This window comes from Ascidiella aspersa, chromosome 3 (assembly GCF_963924565.1).
Source record: "Ascidiella aspersa chromosome 3, kaAscAspe10.2, whole genome shotgun sequence".
In the NCBI taxonomy this organism is placed as follows: Eukaryota; Metazoa; Chordata; class Ascidiacea; order Phlebobranchia; family Ascidiidae; genus Ascidiella; species Ascidiella aspersa.
Genome location: NC_139449.1, coordinates 25,528,960 through 25,549,753, shown reverse-complemented (window position 1 = coordinate 25,549,753; position 20,794 = coordinate 25,528,960). Strand labels below are relative to the sequence as shown.

Genomic DNA, 20,794 nt, shown 5'->3' with positions numbered 1-20,794 from the left:
CGTTTGAAGAGTTCTTTGTTTGTACAATATCGTAATAAAAACTCCAAGAAAAAAATACTAATGTCCAGCAGTTACGAAGTTAGTGAATTGTTAAAGGCTTGTGTAATTACATATATATGAGAACATTTGTGGTTATTAAATGTTTTCAATTCATTTAAATCAAAAAGAGTTAAAAGGATGCACAAGGAAATGATACCTTAAGTCAGATTTTTAATGCTAATTGCACAAATGCAATATTAATTCGCGATTTTGTGCGAATCTTGCTGGACTGTGTAATATATATTTTTATTAGTATAACTGGGCTAGGGGATTCCCCCAAACGGTGAGGGTAAACCTTGGCGAGCTATTTACGGGGGAACTCCCGAAACTGATATCTGCACTTTCGCTAGTTTTTTTATTTCGGTAGAATAATTTGCCGCGAATCGATGATGAATTTCCACGTATTACGTCATCAACAATCGCGACCTATTGATTATTGGTTTGATAATTATGACGTCACTTCCATGACGTAATGTTTAATGACGACCAATTTATGACGCATAAGCGTTCGCGTAAATTTAAAATATCTTTAGATATAAAGTTATCATTTAAAACATTTATTAGTGTTTTTGGGTATTGACTTAACAGCTGAACCCACCAGTTTTAATCCACTGACTCCGGTGTAAAGCGGAAAAGACCTAAAAACTAAAATAAATATTAAGTTTGCAAAATTTTGATTAACAAACATTCTATAGTACGTGGGGCAAATTTTCTCTAATATACCAAAAAAGACGTAACATTAGCTAGAAAGAGATTCGCTTTGCGAAGAATATGCCTGAATTAACCAACCGGTAAGAGTAGGGTATGTAGGCTATATTAATTCGGTATGTAAATATTCAACGTTAATTTTTGCTTTACTTACTTCATAGCGGCTGTGAAGGTAAGCCGGAACGGCGTATATCTAGGCTAACTTAATTTCTTTTGGAACAGCGTTTCCTTAGATTTTATTTGCAGGTATGCTGTACCGATAAAAAATTGCTTTGTTTTTTTCGGTTCTTTTTGGACCAGACCGTACCTCCATAGTCCCAAACGTCTTTAAACTAATATTTTAGATGCATATTTGTGCAACACGTCAAACGATAACCCTCAGGTTTTGTAAGATTGCTTGTTTTAGACGTTACGCTACTTGCTATATCCATTTTGAAGAGTTTGATGCAGTAATTATTTTTTTATTTTACCTTAATTCCTGCTTCATAGAAACATTTTATTTTAAACAGGTTAGAACATGCATGGTTACATATATGTGTTTCAAATGAGCGCTAAAATGTTTAATTGTTAGCATGAAATTAAGCCGCTTGCCGGATTAAATTGCTTAGCGTGCCGGATGTAGCCCGCGGGCTTCAAGTCAGCACGATGCAGAAAAACTAAAGAGAGTAAAAAGGTACAAAATCTCTGACGAAGGAAAAGGGCAAACCGGTCAGACGCAGTCGCTTCGACTGTTTACATTATAAAATAGGACGGGACGCCGGCAAAAGATTCAAGAAAACGTAGCCTATTACGATATTAGGTGAATACTTACAGCAAAAGAAATGAGTTTCAAAGACAAAATTGTTCTGATAACCGGTAAGTAGATCTTTTTTTCATAAATTGTTTATAGTGTAGAACAACAAACTAACGTATTTTGTTTAAAGTTACATATTGTGTTGAATATACGCAAATTTGTATACCATAAATCGTTATTTAATTTCAAAAGTCAACTATTTAAAATAGGTTTAATGCAGGTAAAAATGCAAGCTAAATCCGTTGTTGCAGCAACCTTTATGTAAACATCTAAAAGGTTTTGTCGAGAATGTACGCCGCCTTGCTTACCTCATGTTAAAACCAGGGCCGTCGGACTCGGGACTCGACGGAGTCGGTTTATTTTGCCGGAGTCGGACTCGGGACTAGGGTAAGACCGCGTAAAACTACCCGAGTCCGACGTGCGCATGCACAGTATCAAATTTCAAAACTGTCAAGGCGGCAAAATGTAAGTTGTAAAAGTGTAATAGCAAATAATAAAATATTTTTTAACAATGTAATGCGGGTGGATCAATCATGACATCATATGAGTGGATTGCAAAAAATCCACCTTAATTTATAGAGTAGGGCTATCATATTTTCAGCACCTTAAAAGAGGACATTTTCTTGCCTGCATGTAAAACGAAAGTTGAATTGTTACGTTTGAGAAAAACGTGCCATATCTAAGTATTGCATTCAGCTTCGAAATTAACACGTCCTTTTCTGAAACACGGATACTTCTGGCGTAGCTCATCAGTAAACATAGTTTTCCTTTTCAGCATTATAATGTATAGCTTATATGTTGCTTTATTGTTGTCTAAATTTAAAGAAAGCGTCTGCTGAGAACCACCTGATGCCATAGACAAGTGGTTCTGAATCTTTTTCAGCCGTGTCCCCCTTGGTAATTTTCCCATGTCTTGCGCCCCCTTTTTTTGGCCGGAGTAGTCGGACTCGGGACTCGGGACTCGGACTTGTTTTTTTTAACCGACTCCGCAGCCCTGGTTAAAACCATACCGGTCCATAGTGTTGTGCCTTTAAAATCGCCAATGACATATGACTGAAAGGTTATAACTAAAGTTGAAAATGGAGCGATTACTAAGCACGTTGATCCCAACCAGGGTTGCGCAAACATCAGTCATAAAGTGTGGGAATGATTTGCAAGTAGATACACCTGACATTAAAAAATTATGTAAGAATGTAAAATTGGACTACAATTAATTTAAAGACATGTAAATGGTTTATTGAAGTAATAATCAAAAGTGTATATTCAAAACAATTAATATTTTTTTATTTTTTCTAGGCGCTTCAAGCGGAATAGGTGCTGAAACAGCAATTCATTTCGCCAGGGAAGGGGCGTCTCTGTGTATTACAGGAAGACACGAAGCAAGACTGGCAGAGACCGCAGACAAATGCCGCGAGGTAGAAAATGGCAGCAAGGTAAGCGTGATTAATAAATCAACGCTTGTTGAGATTATACGCTAAACGCATGCAAGTCTCTCTTGTATGCTCCTCACAATTAACGCGTTTACAAGGAAGGGGGCTATTGAGAGGCGTTTCTTAACGATTCGTTAATAATTTAGCTTTACAAAAGGCGATATTTGTTTTTTTGTGCTAACAAGTGAGCAAAAGCCAGCTGTTCCTGATTTGCTTTTTATTCAATGATTTTAACAGATCGTCCAAATTCTGGCGGATCTAAGTAATGTCGATGCGTGTAATAGCATTTTTTCCAAATTCGGGATGGAATTCGACAGGCTTGATGTGCTTGTCAACAATGCTGGTATCGCGATTATATCAGACATTGAATCGGTAAGTCAAGTTACTGCCATTCACATTAGATTAATTATATTGACAGACAAGCAAAATACCATAGTATTTAGACATAATAAAACAAATACGACGAGAACTGAAATAGTAGAGTTTTACCGAAATTTAATCAGATTGGCTAAATGAAATGCAATGTTTTGGTTATTAACGTAAACACAAATGCTGTTATTTTAATATTATTTTTACCCTGTCTTAATTTTTTAATTAAATTATATAGGCCACTTTAGATGACTACGATGCAACGTTCAACGTGAATGTAAAGGCAATCTTTCACCTTACCAAGCTCGCTATTCCGTACCTTAAACTTGCAAAGGGTAGGTAAAATAAAACATGTTAGCGAATGCATGTCAAGATAAAAACATTCCCGTGCGTAAATAAACTTTGGTAGCAACTATAGAGGTCCACGACAAAGTCGAGGAAAAGGAAGCTTCGGCAGAACCTTAAGTTTTATGTTACCAATAGGCTTTACCTATATACAAGAGAAAAACACATTGTGCCTTGGTCCAGCTTTTATCGAAACCTATACAAAAATCCAGATAAATTGGTTTCAAAAATTTATTTGTTTCTTCTGTTGGGATTACTATCAATATGTGTAAAATACCTTTTAATGTATAGTGTTGGGAGATAGATGGAAAACATTAAATTTGGTTTTCGGTGCTAAAATCGCTACCGTATAGCTTTTTAGCCATTTATTCAACCTAACTATTGAACCAAAAAGTTGCTCTAAATATAGATTCGATTGTATTTTCGCCTACATAACCATTTAAAAGTATTTTTTCTAAATTAGGTTGCATAGTTAACGTATCAAGTTGTGCCAGTTTAAGAGCATTCCATGGATTCACCTTATACGGAATGAGCAAGGCGGCGATCGACTACTTCACTAAATGCACAGCTTTAGGTATGTCTAAATACTGTAGCAGTGTTGTAATACCTTAAGACATTGACTTGACTTGTTTCTCACTTTTTTAATTACTTGACTTGACCTAAGGCGTTTGGTCAAAATGTCGTAATTTATGTGTTATTTTTTAATTGAATTGTTGCTCTTAACTGGACGAGTTCAGCAATTTCAATTGTTTAAAAGTTTACTTTTATGTCAATGACATGACTTGAAATTCAATTTCTATCACAATGACTTGAATGGAACTTGACATGGGCAACCGACAGGGACGTGCGGTCAGGGGAGGCAGGTGAGGCAGTGCCTCACCTGCCAACATCTGGCAAAGCAAAAAGTATATTAAAGAGATGTTTATCACAGAATATTATATTATTTGCTAAAGTACAGTACACATTGCATGTTTTTGGGTGCTTTAATTTGAATGGATTCCTGTAGTCCATTCTCCTTCTCCCGCAAATTTTACACTTCTATACCTAAAGCGTTATTATTTCCATTTTCTGTTGCGTTATTTATATCAAGCGTTCAAAATCGTTGAAATACGTGAAAAGAGGCAGTGCCAAGCTGTGCCTCTCTTCAGATCACAAAAGCTCTATGTACTGCATTATGCGTGCTTTTTTCTTTCCCATTTCTCTCGGAAAACATGATAAACGATTTAGCTAGGATTTGAGGCATGCCTCAAATTTGACGTCCCAGCTTCTCTCTCAGATCACAAAAGTTCTATGTACTGCATTATGCGTCCTTTTTTCTTTCCCAATTCTGTCGGAAAACATGATAAACGATATAGCTAGGATTTGAAGCATGCCTCAAATGTGACGTTCCAGCTATGAAACATTTCTACATTGACTTCTTGCAGTGTAAAAGATTGTTTTTTATATAAAATTTAACTAAAATGAAGGAAAATTTACACTTTTAATCAATCTAAAGTTAGAGTCATAAATAAAGGCAATTAATCTGTTTCCCATTTAAAACGTTTGCATCAGACGACTGGACAAAAAAATAACACGCAAATTTCAAAGAGATTGGTAAAAAAATGAGTGGATGTGACTGTCATAGGCTCAGCCAGGGGGCCACAGAAGCCATGACCCCCTAAAAATTTATAAATATTGTGTACACTAAATAATATTTGTTTTGCAGTACCACAAAAGTCGATCACAGGCATGCCAGAACTTCAATTGTCATGCACTGTTACGTCATAAACGATTTAGTTATTATTAAATTCGCTATAGGCTACTTATTGATGTAGTTTTACTTTTTAGTCATTTTGTTTTTGCTCTCTGAATGATTTTTTAGTATTGTGCTGACTAAAACCCAGTAAGTTGCTGCTCGAAACGGTTTGCTAGCGTATTTATTTGTGTTCGATACGCAGTTCATACAATGGCAAAAGCTAAACAACAAAGGTTTTTAAACTTTTTGCCCAGACCCCACCTTCCTAAATTTTTGGCTGGCTACGCTACCGGTGGCTGTGCTTTAAAAATATCCCCTTTTATACTTTCCCTGTTTCTTATTTTCATTTTTGTAATAAACGTAAAAGTGTGGGGCGCAGCCACAAAGAAAGAATGTAAACATTAAACATTATATAAACATTTTTTTATTGTGGCTGCGCCCCACAAAAGCATGCCGCTAATTTTTTTATCTTTATTAGTACGATACCGTTTTTGTGATTGTTAAAGAAAAGCGTGGCTTGCAAAAAATAGTGCCTCACCATCTGGAACGTCACCGCACGTCACTGGCAACCGATGAGCTGAAGTGGGAGTTGAGTTATTTTTGTAAACGACTTATATTAAACTTGTTATTTTTCAAATGACTTGTCGGGCTTAAGTCATATCAAAATGACATGTTTAAAACCAGGGCTGGGGAGCCGGAGCCGGAGCTGGAGCCCGGAGCTAAGCATTTTCTCTGGAGCCAGAGCCGGAGCCGGAGCCATTGTTATTATTTTTGTGGAGGTGGAGCCGGAGCCGAAGCCATTTTTATTATTTTTGTGGAGCTGGAGCCGGAGCCGGAGCCATTTTATTATTTTTGTGGAGCTGGAGCCGGAGCCCTTTTTATTATTTTTGCGGAGCTGGAGCCATCTCCAACGTTAGTTAGCCAAAAGCAATTTTTAAAACTTGCGATTGAATAAGTGACTGGTGGCAACAGAGCTGGAGCCGGAGTCATTGAGTGTGTGTTTGATGGCTCCGGAGCTGGAGCCGGAGCCAAGGGATATGAGTTTTACTACTCCGGAGCTGGAGCCGGAGCCAAAGGATTGAGTTTTACGACTCCGGAGCTGGGGCTGGAGCCATTTAATAATTGCCTGATGGCTCCGGAGCTAATGCTATTTTACGGTCGCTCCCTAGCCCTGTTTACAACACTGCACAATAGTACAGATGACACCATAGCATCAGGGAAGAAAAAACTTTTAGGGTTGAAAATCAGCAAAAGGCTATAGTAACTTTAAAGTCGGCATGCGCCTCACTATACAAGATAATGTCATACAAGATAACGCATACCTATAAAAAAATTTAGTTATAACGAGATATTTGTTTTACAGAGCTAGCTTCTTCGGGTATTAGAGTCAATGCTGTAAAGTAAGTAAACATATAGAGGACGATTTCTTTCTTATTATATGCTTTTTACCACGCGACAACGGTATTTTTTTCTAAAATGTATAGCCTTTAATTGCCGCTTAATGGATGCTAATTCGTCTGTCATAAATAAAACAAGAAAAAATAGGCACGCAACTTTGAAAGTAAGCACAACTCTTAGAAATAAGCACGGATTGTAACCTGGCTACAATATACGGCAAAGCAGTTACTTTTTTTCAATAAACTGAATAAACAAAGTTAAGTTAAGTTATTTAAATGGGGTAATTAAGTTATTTATATACTGACCGGGTTCCTCCACTTGGGTATCCCAGCGATTAAGGGACGTATTTTTCCTAAATTTTACAAGTTTGTTTTATATTCAGCCCGGGTGCAGCGGAAACGTCTGTCCACGAAAAGCGATTCGGCTACAGCAAAGAAGCACTAAACGAATACCACAAAGGAATGACCGACCAGTCTCCACTTGGCCGTTTGGTGTTAGTATCCGAGGTCGCCGCGTCGATTCTCTATCTTTCTTCGGATGCGGCTGCCTCTACAACTGGCACTTGTCTGTTGCTGGACGCTGGACTTAACCTGAGCTAATAAACTTTGCAGACAACGTTTAATAAAACAATAAGACAGTTAAGGACACGCGCCGCGTCGACGAATTGTTAATTTAGAACGGCTTTGTTTGTGCATTTATTCCCGTACTATACGTGGATGGCCATTTGCCACTTGTTCAGTCTTTTTTGACCCATTGAATGCACTGTATAGTCACGCATTAAAGTTTTTCATCTAATGCTAAGCGGTTTTCTTGCTACCTTAATAACTGGACAGTTGTAGCCTACACCCAATGCACTGTTTTCTGTGACATCCAGAAAACTGCGGTATCTGTCCTTTCTCTTATAGTTACAGTATGTAAACCAAAGCTGCTAAATAAAAATATGTAACAAAGCGTAATGCTTTTCTGTCAGCTTACGAAAGGATTACAGTTAAACTTCTATTAGCACTGTCCGAAAATAGGCAGGAAGCTAAGAATTATAAAGTTGAGTTTTAATCACGGCTAACAAAAGAGTAATAGGCATAAGGAGAAACAGCTTAAAGAAAAATATACCCCAAAGTACAGTAGGCATGGGTAATGTTGCCTTTGTTTATGTAGAAGTGGTTTATTCGGATTACGATTATAAATTCATTATTCGTTATATTTTTTTGCAAACTCTTAGTGTCATTTTTGTACTGTAATTTTTTTTCTTTTATTATAATTTTTAGTTGCAGAACTATGTAGCTCTTAAAGACGTCATCTCTTCCTGCGGTTGCATGCGTCTCTTACGCGATGTAAGCTATATATGGTGCTCCTTTAAAATCATCTTACTCATTAATTATTTAGTGTTTGCTTGCAGTTTAACTTTTATGTACTGTGTCTTGTTATAGAGCAGGTGTTCTTAAACTGAGGTCCATGGACGCCTTAAGTGTCCGTGAACTAATTATAGGGGGTCCATTAAGGCCAAATTAAAATATTAGTGTATATTTAGGAAGTAATCCTGTTTTCAAAGAAAAGAGTTTAATTAAAAATAAAACGTTTTACAACTGAATGTATTTAGACTTCGTTTTACTTTAATCATTAGCTTATTTCTAAAAGTCAATGTGTATTGGGACTAAAATTTATGAAATATTAGCATATTTCTGAAGTCTATTGATTGTGACGTCAGTGAGTTTATGACGTCATTTTTGAAAGTTTATTGCCTAACGGAGTCTACGTAAGGCAAAAAATATAGGGGTCCGCGGTAGAAAAAAGTTTAAAAACCCTGTTCTAAATCGTTACTCTGCGCGTTTGCCACGAATCAGTCAATAATCTCGCCGGGTGTAGCGTGTAGTCAGGTGGGAAGTCAGCAGCACTTATTTATGGCAGTTCGTGCGTTTTTGAGAGTAGCGTTTTTAGCGATCCGCATTGTGTGATCTGATTGTATTTTTTATAGTTTGCAACTTTGTAACGTAGATATAAATATTTGTTTATTAATAAACTGTGGTACTACTTTAATATCTAAACAAACTGTTTTCTTGGTAATAATTGATGAGCTTCGGTTTATCTTATTCACTGGTCGTTTAACTGGGGATAGTTTCCAGTATCACAACCACAGTTATTAGGTATTTAAAAATATCCGTTATTTTTATTATATTTAAAAAATATCCGTTAAGAACGTTACACTGAAACATATCAACCACTCGCCCACAGACAAATTAATTGCTAGTTATGCGTGATTTAATGAGTTGTACTGGCGATAACTGTTTCGAAAAACTTGTATGTAAAACGTTGAAACGTATTGCCGTGGTGATTTGGCATAAGCAAGAGTAACTTTAGTTATGTTGTTTTTCTCCGCATATCTGTTACAGATCGGTAAATCAGTAGGATAAAACGAAGTTAAAAGCAGTCATGCCGATTGTCGGGAAAGTCGTCATTGTTACAGGTGAGATAACTGCCACAAAATCAAATCACATTTTTATCAATAAACAGAACATTTTAAAACTTTATTTTGTTGCATTGCCATTTGCTGTAGGTGCGTCCAGCGGAATCGGGGAGGCAATTGCAAAAGGTTTCGCCAAGGCAGGATGCCGTCTTTGCATTACTGCTCGGAACGAAAAAAAGTTGAAAAAAGTAGCACAGGATTGCAAGGACCTAGGCGCCGAAACGGTAAAGTTTTATTGACAGAGAAGCCAATAACTTTTTTACGACACAATTTACTGTCCTATTTATTTGGGATTGATATCAGTGTTGTTAAGTGCACTTAAGTCACTGTTTTCAAATGACTTGACTTTACTTAAGTCTTTTGAGCAAAATACCTTGACTTGACTTAAGTCATTTGAACAGATGACTTGGGTTAAAATAAATTGTTTTTCATTAGGCAATTATATACAATTTTTTGTAAAATTGCGTTATTTATCCTAATCTTTGCACATAAAACAATTTGCTTGTTATATGAAGTTGACTTGCTCTAACTATGACTTGACTGGGATTTAGTCATTTCAAAATGACTTGTTTACAACACTGATTGATACATCCTTCCTTTGAAAAACAAATGTGTCAACTTAACAGCCAATGTCCACATTTCACACTGACCCTAATTCGACTTCAGGTAAAAGAAGTGATTGCAGACTTGTCGGTAGAAAATGATGTTAAGAAAATATTGCGTGTGGCCATTGCCGCTTACGGAAAGTTGGATGTGTTGGTCAACAATGCTGGTCTTGCAATTCCTGGAGGGACGACTGAAGTAAGTTTGCTTTAAACCAAAAACTGTAACAGAATACGAGAAGACATCTAAAAATTGATATTCAGTGATTACCGGTACGTGATTATAGTTCGAAGAACAACCAAATTATTTGAATTAAAACTAGCAACGGATTACCAATTTTTTGGCTCAAGATTTCTTTAAATGGCTCAATAAACTTTTGCTGCAATAAATAATTAAAAAAATAATTATATTAGCGTACATCAGCTGCCTTTGTCTATATTTATTCAGGGCGACCTTAAAGACCTTGACATGATGTACAAAGTCAATGTAAGAGCCGTGGTTCAATTATCAAAGCTTGCCATTACGTACTTAAAACAAACAAAAGGTTAGTTGTCAGACAAATACTTTGCCTTTTTTTAATTTACAATGCCTGTAAAAAAAAGCGTTAGACAAAAAATTTAACATTTTTGCATAAAAACATGCAATACAGTCAGGTAAACCGTGAACGAGATAATTCATGCTCTATTAAATCGTGAGATTGTTTTATCATCTGCGTGATAGAAACTCTTTTAATACCACTTTTGACAACAGACAACAAAACATTTACTACCATATTTCTCGCAGGTTCAATAGTAAATACGTCAAGCTGCACAACCACAAATCTTTCGCCAGACATGTCGTTTTACAGCATGACAAAGTCGGCCATCGACTATCACACAAAATGCTCTGCGATGGGTGAGTTTTAACATTACAGCCAACACATATAGACTGTTTAATGACAACGTATATCACGATAATGTGATTGTTGGTTGGCTTCACTCTCATCTCTCGGCGATGCAACAAAATAAAACAGCGACGCAAAGATATTTTTAAACTGCTCTGTAGGATAGTGTGATTTATCCAACCTTAAATAGGCTAATATTTACAACTTTTTTACACCAAATCTTTTTTATTTGGAATTGTCTTCTTAAATTAAATAAAAATCATGAACAAGCTTTTTCGTATATTTGATGAATATCAGTGCTATTTGACTAGCTTAATCACAACATAGCGGACGTGGTTAGGCCTACACACAATCAGATAAAAAATGAACAGCTTCCAGACGGTGGTTTGTGTGATGCCACTTGCTTCCTAATCGCTTCATCACGTGGGCAATTACTAAGTATAAAAACAATATAGGCCTGCATAAATTATCGTAAAATAGGTAATGTTAATTTCCTGAGCGGTTTCCTACCCATAGACCTGTCAGGCAACTTCCTTAATTAATAATTTTCTGACATCATTCAAGCCATTATTAACGTCATACCGGTACGTTTTCAGATTTAGCATCGAGCGGAGTTCGAGTCAACGCAGTCAAGTAAGAAAACATTATTACAATTTAAACTTAACATAGTTATTCTAACTTTTTGGGAATTTCGGGGCTACAAAGACAAGAAAAAAGATTGCATAAATCTTACTTGCATTCAAAGTGGTTAACCGCGCTATAACAAAGAACAAAATCAAATCAACTCTTTTTGGTTTTATTGCACCCTTTCCGTGGCAAATAAATGTGTAACAGCATATCAGTTAAGCAAATATTATAATCCTAAATCACTTACGTAACACGTTAAAGTTAGTTAAGCTGTAAAAAATAACCTCAAAGTTTGTCGTTTGCAGTCCGGGGGCTGTCCTAACCGACACAATCACCAGCTTACCACAGAAAGATATGGAAGGATTTGTAGCGATGGGCAAGCGCCAGCCGCTCGGCAGGTTGGTCGAGGCGAGCGAAATAGCTGACACCGTGCTTTTCCTGGCTTCCGAACAGGCCGCGATGATCACCGGCTCTTGTATTTGTGTCGACGGCGGTCTGAGCCTCCATTCTCTATTCACGCTACGTTAATGGGTTCAACGCTACACTAATGTGGGATTCCATTCAAATATGCGACAAAAATAAATAGGCCTACCATATGTCCTCTTTTAGGAGGATTTGTCCTCTTTTCTCAAGAAAACTAAATGGTCCTTTGAGGACGCTCAAAAATGTCTAAATGTCCTATTTTTTCGCATTTCGAGTTAGTTGGTTATACTTTTAACAAGACTTTTAGACATTGTATTTATTTCCAAAAAAATACTGTAGCCATAAACATGCTGATTGAACATGAGTTTGCTAGGACTGGCCTACTATCAGTGTTACACTGTTACTGTATTGTAGGCTATGTTCTTATATCTTACAGAAAATTGTCTAGTTAGTCTATAACCGCGGTTCTTAACCGGGGGGGGGGGGGCGCGGGCTCTAAGTTAATATTGAATTTTTTTGCAATAATTCTAATGGTTTCGTTTGGGTTGTACACCACTCCTACAGCGATGTACATACTCTTTTTTTGCCAATTTAACGTTGAAACTACAAAAAAAGTTCGCGCTCCGCGCGAGCACAAAACCCCTTTGAGTGCCATTGCAGGTTTTCACATTAAGGTACAACGACCCTATATTTAATTACAATTTTGCTAACTTATAGATATACGATAAAAGTCATCCATCGTTCGAGCTATTTTTTAATCATATTTTATTTATGATAACAGGCTAGCAACAGGGGGACTTGAACTTTTTTGCGCAAATCGATAATGTTTTTACAATACTGCCGTTGTATTGTGTGTCGTAACATCTTTTAAAATACGATAACGCGTTTAATTTTTGCGCTTGACATTTTTATTTGCGCTCGACATCACAGCCTTACAACTGTCGAGTAAATGCCTTCACAACACGCTTGTCAAAACCAGCTTGTGCACGAGCAATTTGCTGTGTGCCCAATGAGAAAAGCCTCCTGAATTTACAGTTAAGCGCCAATTCAACCAATTCAACTTTTTTTTAATCTTCACTATTTTCGATATTTAATTGAAAATGCCGAATTGCGTTTCGTAGGGGGAGGGGGCTCAAGGCATAGGAAAATTACCAAAGGGGGGAGCGGCTAAAAAAAGGTTCAGACTTGTCTATCGCATACAGGTGGTTTTCAGCAGATGCTTTCATTTTTCTTTATCATTCTTTAAATTTAGACAACCATAAAGCAAAATAAGCTATAAATTATAATGCCGAAGAGGAACTCTGTTTACTGATGAGCTACACCAGACGTATCCTTGTTTCAGAAAAGAACGTATTAATTCCGAAGCTGAATGCATTACTTGTGGATATGGCACGTTTTTCTCAAACGTAACAATTCGACTTTCGTTTTACAAAAAAATGTCCTCTTTTTGGGTGCTGAAAATATGGTAGCCCTAAGAATAAACCTTTCTGCGCATAAACGATCGAAAGTTGCCGATCTCGCTTACAGGCAGAAGTTGCAAAAGAAACCCTAATATAGTAAAATATAATCTAAAACAAGTCAGTTATGCTACGAGTAAAGTCTCCTAAATCCGTCAGCGCAGCTGCGAACCTGTTAATTCAAGCTTTTCTATGATTGTCTTGCTTATGTGCGAATTGTAGCAAAATGCCTATTGAAATAATAAACAGAAATTTTGTTGAAAGCTTATACAAATATCCAGTTTACTTAAAAAATCAACTATAGCAAATACGTCCGCTTGTTCATTTTGTTAAAATGGAGAAAATGATGTTGGCCTAGGCACATCCAGAAATCCAAAAACGGGGTATCCCCGATCTTTAGTTTAGGGAATTCCCCATTTGGCGTTAAAATGATTAAAGTCATAAACAAATCAGAAACAGTCAATTAACGTCCCGCGAAAGCGAACCTTTCGACGCAGAGCGAACAAGTGCATCCTCGACCTTGTGCCAGGCGCGATCTACCAGCTGCGAAACCGCTTAGTGTGCAACCGTTAACTTTAGTTGAAAACCTCCTTAATGCGTACAAAATATTCAAATATTTTCAAGTTGCACATAAATATACTAACAGGCATGATTTTAAAACCTCAAAAAAGGGCAATATAAAAATTCAATTGTATTAGAAATAAATTGAATGGATCAGTAACAGGCAAAAATACATTTCATAAAGCCTATGCATAAAAGCAAAATCTATCAAATATATATATATAAACCAAAACAAAACACAAAACTAATTAGGCAACAATAAAAGCGTACATATAGGTTAGTCTTTAGGCTACTCCTCTTGAAGGCTGATAAGATTGTCCTTTGCCCAAACGTTAATTGTTCGGATTATGTACTCAGATTGTGGATTGCTGGTGTTTTGCAACATCATTAACAGTTCGTGAAGAGTTTCCCTAAAAAGAAAAGACAAATTATGTTGTAACTGCATGGTTTTAAAGGCCATTGTTAAACCATCATTTATATTAATCTCGATCTTTGTAACTTGCCAGAAAAAAATTAAGCAGAAGCGTGTTAATGAAAGAGTCGTATTTTGACCAAACAATAAGAAGATTTTGGTATTTTTTACGTTGATAGGAAATTTATCAACATTATTAGGTACCGTAAAAAAAGGCGTACCAACTATGGAATCTTCCAACTATACTGCTCATGCCTAATAGTTCACGTGTGATATGAGAAACTGTATATGCTGTTCTCACATCCAACACATGTGTTCATCAAATTGCCGAACTGGTATTTATTTACAGAAAAGGTTTGGGGCGCGCGTGTCCGAGGCCCATTCCGTTTTACTATATACACTTAGCCGAAGTAAGCCCATTACGTTATAGCGTTTGAGGAGAGAAAGCATTTTACACAGAACAAAACTTTTAGTTTAATCAGAACATTTTAATGATAATTATACAGGACAAGTCCTGAGCTGTTTGTCTTTCAAGGCGACAAGTTGGTTGTCAAGTATCTTGACTATATGCCAAAAGTATTTTTGCAAAACCTAAATGTGTAACAACTGCTTTATATTGGATACAAACTGTGGAGCAGTAAGTTTCGCTGAATGAACGACCATTAAGTATTTTAATTAAGAAAGCAAAGTTACACTTCCCAATATCATTCAACAGAGTGACGTTGCTTTATTTTTGTGGTTGAACATGGGGCTGCAAAACGTCCTGTTTTCTAAAAACAATGGTCCTCCGAAGACACTACATAATGCCCAAATATAGTCATTCTGAATTTCCTTCATTATCTTTTAAAAAATATTATATTTTTATGTTACTTTTCAGATGAAACTTAATATAAGTCAAACGACTTTTCCAGAATGAGTTACAATGTTTTTTTTTTTTCTCATCAACGTTTCCCCACGGAAAATTTAAGGGACACCTGTCTTATTTTGCTGAATACGCGTATAATTATCTGAAAAGACGAAATAAATCCATAAAACAAAACTCCATTTGCATATACTTTTAATTTGTTTTAGGAAATTGTCCGATTTTGTGGTTATAAAAAAAATAGCTAAGCCTATTGAAACTAACACTAAAAATTGCAATCAAAAAAGCTTCAGATACCTTGGTTCCCTCCCTCCGACGATTTGCTGGAAGAGTCCGACACAGGCTCCTCTCTTTCCGTCCCAGTACTCTGGGTTCGGGTCGATCCGCTCCAACACGTCAAAAGCTTTCGCGGCCACGTAAAAGTGCCGCGTCTAAACGTGTTTTGTCACAGAATGCGTGCTTTTAATGGCAGAGGTTGCGATCGGGTTGGTGTAATAACGCTACTTTTGAAGCAAATTTATTGTCACCTTCCTGGAACCGACCAGATCGTTTAACATTAAACCGAAAACGCAGGTAAATAATGCAGGTAAATTTTTTTCTTTTTCATTTTTTTTGGGGGGGTGTTTTTTTTTACTTCAGCGGTGTACAAAGGTGGATATGTCCACCCAATGGTCACAAATAAGTTGAATAAAAACATGCCTAAAATTACCGAAACATGTTCTAATTTTAAACCTATTAGTTTTCGTTTTTTTTTAGATCTAACGTATCATCGCTTTCGTGAAACCGACCAGATCGTTTAACATTATGCAGAATAAGATAATGCAGGTAAATATGTTCGATCTTTTTCATTTTTTTTTTAATGGCTTTTTTACATCAGCGGTATACAAAGGTGGATAGGGTCACCAAATGATCACAAATATATTGAATAAAAACATGCCTTAAACTAACAACACATGTCCTATTTTCAAACCTAGGTTTTATTCAAAACTATCAGCCTTCGTGTTTTTAGATCTAACGTCTATTTTCTCACGTCAACAGTGCGTATTTATTAAATCTAGCTGTTAACCTTATAGCAGTCGTTAGCAATGAGCTGCAGCATGCTGTACGAGTCAGCTGAAGTTTCCATTTTTAGGTACATCTCCCACGCCAAATGAGGTTGCTTGTTGATTATATCTATAGATAAAAAATAAGGTGAACGCAGCAAAGCAATTTAAGCAACACCATTCCAATGCGTTACTTACAACACCGCGCCAGCCAGCTCATGTAGACATACTCATTTCGAAGTCGCTCACTTTGTATCAGCTTAAACACCTACATATATGTAAAGAACGTGGGTATTTATCGTGTCCACTTTAAAGGGGTTTATAGTGTTAAGAAATTGATAAGTATTACTTCTTCTGCGTCTTTGTAATTGCCGCAAGCCGCCTTAGCCTGAGCGAAATTAAAGTTGTAGATGTCGTCGTGGTAGAGGTAGCCCTGTAAGTTTACTTGTTTAGAAAGACAAACTAACACAGCGTGTAACTCGAACTATAAAATGACCTTTATCGTATCCATGTAAATGACGACCTCGTCAAACTGTCGCAGTAGAAAAAAGTGCGCAGCTAGGCATCTTCTTCCGACAACCGTATCTAAAATGTTGTACTTGAGAATTGTGTATTTTTATAGATGTTGCTTATGGCATTCAATTGTACGCACCACATTCGCCAGACGAATGTCCAACCAGATGGTAGTACTGCTGGGCAGCTTTTATGAGACCAGGCTAGAAAAAGAAAAAAACGCTTGCAAATATTGACTTTTAACAAATTAGGGTTACAACTAGCTATAGATCGTAGGGTACAATATTTCTGGTTTACTTTAAATAGGAACACACAATAAGACCTACAAAGCAAAAATATCTATACAATATTAATATCTATACAATGGTAATAAGACCAATGAAATAATAAAGTAAGTTATATAGTAATTAACAAGACAGAATAAGATCTAATTCGTTTGAAAAAGACCCAAACCTGACTAAATAAGTCCTCATTTGATCGGAATAAGGCCTAAATAACCAAAATAACGCCCGAAACTGTAGGGAGGGGAATGGAACGTTTGGGGGTGATCGGTCTGGCATCGGTCGATTTGGTGTAGACGTTTGCGCCCCAGTTTAAACGCAGTCGTTAGGGCGCCGATCTATCGGCACCGGATTGTTTGTCCCATTAAACAGTTTGGACATTAAATAGAATATATTTAGATTAATGGCGCGGTGTAAAACTAGTATTAACTGGATAATGTAACTTTTCGCCTTTTACGCAAATCTATAGCGTGTTTGCAATAACACGTAGCTTTTAAAATAAGAAAAACATAATGTATTGTTTTGCGCTTTGTTTGACTTTGTCACGTGATTTCGGCGCAGTCATATAGCAGTGGACACAATGCAAATATATATCGAGCAATGTGCTTATATTTCATGTGCCAAATACATCATCCATAGGGTTTAGTTTTCTCTAACCTTAAATAGGTTAAACTTCACTTGGATACATATTTATACACCAGTTCGTCCAATAACAGCACGCTTTTCAAGATAACTTAAATTCCGACGTTGCGTAGTGACATTGTGACAATATACGTAAAAAAATTAGGCCCCAAGAAACAAAAACCCTGTTGGCAACATACCAATCCTTCTTCTTGGCCATACGCTGCAAAGGCAGCTGCTTTCAAAATGTAGTCCGGAGACCCAGTCGGTCTTATGGTTTTGCAGAGTTTGTAAGCCTGTTCGTATTCATCTGCATTTGACAACAAGCGCTATAGTGGAATCGAGTGAAAAACATGCACTACAACAACGACGTTACCTTGTTGGAAATAATAAATTGCTAGATTTATCCTTGCTTCATCGATTACATCAACCAGACGGGGTAAGACTTGGAGGGCCCCTTCACCTCGTTTAAAAACCACCTTAAGTGCAGATTAAATATCGGTAAATACAATATTAGTGTCTACATAACCAAACAAGGCAACCTTTAACGATATTAAAGCCTTATTAAATACCTTATTGTGTCGAATAAGATCAAGACCGAACTGCATAGATGGCGTACAAGCCTTTGTCAAGGAACGGAGTTCAGCATCAGCCTGTTTGTCTCCGTATTGTTTAAAGTGAAGGCACGCTTTCAAATTTAGTCCAATGAAGCTATGTGGGTATATTGAAATGTATTCCTCAACGAGTTCCTATGAACGGCATTCAGTTAAAACGATGAAGACGAATAACTCAAAGGGCCTTGCACTTACCCTTGATAGGTCATAGTAACCAAGCTTGTAATAACACAAAGCGGTGTATACATTTAGTGCCAAAAAGTCTCTGAAAATACAAAAAACTAAAACTACGTTAAATTTGAAAAAACTACTAAACAAACAACTTGAATTTTAATTTTCGCGACTAAACTCTTCCACAATTTAATTTTAAGACGTACCGTAAGGCAAATTGTTACATATATATACCTTGCAAGGTTTTTTTCTTTCTTGCAAGACTCTAGAATTAATAAAACTTTTCTGGTATACGATATCCTTTTTTACAGCAGGCGTAGGGTAAATCTGAGACTAAAACACCCTTACTTCTTCAAAGTCTGCAAGTTTTTGCATAAAGCGACCGCTTCGCGGAAATGACCTCTCATAAACTGAAAGCTAGCATAACTTAGTTTATCCTCAAAGCTTTCAGCTAGTTTCGAATGACACCTCATCAAATTTTTATCGTCGTTTAACTGCAAGGCAAAAATTAGAATCGTCTTTATTACAACAGGTTATACTAACTGAAACAAAAAAGAATATTTTTGCGTCAAGGCGCATTCAAAATAAAACTAGCCTAAAGTGAGCCCACTTGCAACCTCGGCCAAAGGCCTCCTTTAAAAGTTTTTTTTTTAACAAAAGAACTGTTAGGCTTATAGGAACGCAAACTGTACCGCCTGCCTGTTGTATCTTATATCTTCAACTTCGTTTTGTGGAGAATTTTCGGTACAATTTTAAGATACCCAAACCTTCATAGTGTGTACCCCAGTAATCTAGCTCTAGCAAAGTCGGTATGATCCATGGTAATGGAACACGAATTTTAACGTAAGTAATAAAGAGGAAGTACTACAGCACAATTTTTAGCTTAGTCCAAAGCGCCCGATTCTAGATACAAAACATACACATGTGTTTTTTAGTTACTAGTTGAACATTCGGAACTAATGCTCACCGTCTATGAGTAGATATACGACCAAGAGTTAACAGAGAGGGTTGAAATCGATCGTTTTTTTTAATTCTTTTATCCTGCATAACTTAGTTAGTAGACCGAAGGCAAGAATGGTTTAGATTGCGCGTTGGAACCCACAGCAATCCATTTCTAGCTGTCAGTGACTCAGTGTTTTGTTTGTAAACAACTAATTTATCCTTATGGACCGACAATACTAATATACACAGGTGGGATGTGTCCATTTGTTTCAGGCTATCGTAATACTAGTTATCCACAATGAGCAAAGTTATACTGACCTTGTGAGCTAGGTGAAACTTCAAGCGATAGTTTAATGCAGATTCATCTCCTATTAAATTTATTATTTTACCACCTTTTTCATTTACAAATGATTGACGTACGAAATACGAATGTATACTTTTTAATGTTCAAATTACCCTTCTCTGAAGCGTCTTTGGCTTCTTTATAAACACCGAGATAAAAACAGCAGCAAGCCAAATTAGTCCAGAAAATTCCATCGCAGTTTGGAGTTTTGCAGCAGTGTAAATATATCTGCGAACGTCATGATGTGTTACAGTATACGTATGCCCGTACAGAATGCAAAATGCACAACTTACATCATATGCTCTTCTATAATCACCCAAATGAAAGGCACAGTATGCAATCCATGACTCACTTGTTGAACTTTGCTTAGTGAAGGTTTTTCCAAACTGATTAGGGTTAAAAATAGACATTACAGTGCAATTTTTTAATTAAGTATGTCAGTAAAGTTTAAAAGACTGACTTCAAGAAGTGTAATAGCACCGAGATAATCCCTTTCTTCCAATAGATCGTTCAACTTAGGAACCTTTTTTCGTTTAGATTTTTCCTTTTCAACTGAAAAACTTGTTCCACAAGATGCTGACTTTTGTCGCGACAGTAACTGAATGTAAAACAACATACAACAAATACAAGAACAGAAAACCTTAATAAAATAACAAAGATAAAATCTCACCATCTTACAAACTCTTTCAGAACTTTGAACGGCAGCTAGCAAGCGACAAATCACGTGTTTAAATCTGCCCACAAAAATTATTTACCACGGTGACTGGATAACTATTGGTAATTTTTAGGCAAAAATGTTTGTATTTTTTATGACTATTTTCATAATTAATAATGAATATTTTCACAATTACTAATGTAATTAAAGTTTTCTTAATGTACGATTATTATTTACGGTCACTTCCATTGTAATGTATATACAATAAAAAAAATCCGTGTATGTTTTTTCTTGTGACTTATTTTATTAAGATTATTTTTTTTTTAAGAATAATAAACTTTACTACATGTTTCGTTTTACAAGTTTTACGCCATTTAAAATCTTTTGAACTAAAATTGCAAAAACTTGCCAATCTGTTTAACCGTTTTTGGCACTACAAGTACAAAATGTGTGAAATACTATCCGTATCACGTAGTTCTTGTTAAGTTTGAGGACCAACAACATA

The 20,794-nt window shown here is 36.4% G+C and overlaps 2 protein-coding genes across 2 annotated transcripts; one reads left to right on the top strand and one right to left on the bottom strand.

Annotated features, from left to right (window-relative positions):
* The first annotated feature begins 1,462 nt into the window (after positions 1 to 1,462).
* LOC146161128 (uncharacterized) lies at positions 1,463 to 11,919 on the top strand. The gene is made up of 13 exons (XM_083385090.1): positions 1,463 to 1,602; positions 2,837 to 2,973; positions 3,208 to 3,342; positions 3,578 to 3,674; positions 4,148 to 4,258; positions 6,783 to 6,819; positions 7,200 to 7,411; positions 9,369 to 9,502; positions 9,945 to 10,079; positions 10,329 to 10,425; positions 10,665 to 10,775; positions 11,361 to 11,397; positions 11,697 to 11,919. The coding sequence occupies exons 1-13, from the start codon at positions 1,569 to 1,571 to the stop codon at positions 11,917 to 11,919; spliced, it is 1,500 nt and encodes a 499-aa protein (XP_083241216.1). The 5' UTR covers positions 1,463 to 1,568.
* A 2,202-nt stretch (positions 11,920 to 14,121) lies between these two features.
* LOC146161127 (intraflagellar transport protein 56-like) lies at positions 14,122 to 20,538 on the bottom strand. The gene is made up of 17 exons (XM_083385089.1): positions 20,527 to 20,538; positions 20,095 to 20,232; positions 19,928 to 20,020; positions 19,748 to 19,862; positions 19,610 to 19,659; positions 18,698 to 18,843; positions 18,374 to 18,443; positions 18,137 to 18,313; positions 17,941 to 18,043; positions 17,765 to 17,874; positions 16,802 to 16,865; positions 16,646 to 16,734; positions 16,499 to 16,582; positions 16,348 to 16,417; positions 16,173 to 16,279; positions 15,404 to 15,537; positions 14,122 to 14,242 (listed from the first exon to the last, which is right to left on the bottom strand). Exons 1-17 carry the CDS (start codon positions 20,536 to 20,538, stop codon positions 14,122 to 14,124), a joined length of 1,683 nt encoding a protein of 560 aa, XP_083241215.1.
* Positions 20,539 to 20,794: the final 256 nt, after the last annotated feature.

Excerpts from the sequence above, each read along its gene's own strand:
- LOC146161128 (XM_083385090.1), top strand. The coding sequence starts at position 1,569 with ATGAGTTTCAAAGACAAAATTGTTCTGATAACCG. Across the intron at positions 1,603-2,836 it reads CAAAATTGTTCTGATAACCG|GCGCTTCAAGCGGAATAGGT; the intron begins GTAAGTAGATCT and ends TATTTTTTCTAG. Across the intron at positions 10,080-10,328 it reads TTCCTGGAGGGACGACTGAA|GGCGACCTTAAAGACCTTGA; the intron begins GTAAGTTTGCTT and ends ATATTTATTCAG.
- LOC146161127 (XM_083385089.1), bottom strand. Across the intron at positions 18,444-18,697 it reads AACTTGCAGACTTTGAAGAA|AGACTTTTTGGCACTAAATG; the intron begins GTAAGGGTGTTT and ends TTGTATTTTCAG. Across the intron at positions 16,280-16,347 it reads GAGCTGGCTGGCGCGGTGTT|ATATAATCAACAAGCAACCT; the intron begins GTAAGTAACGCA and ends TTTTATCTATAG.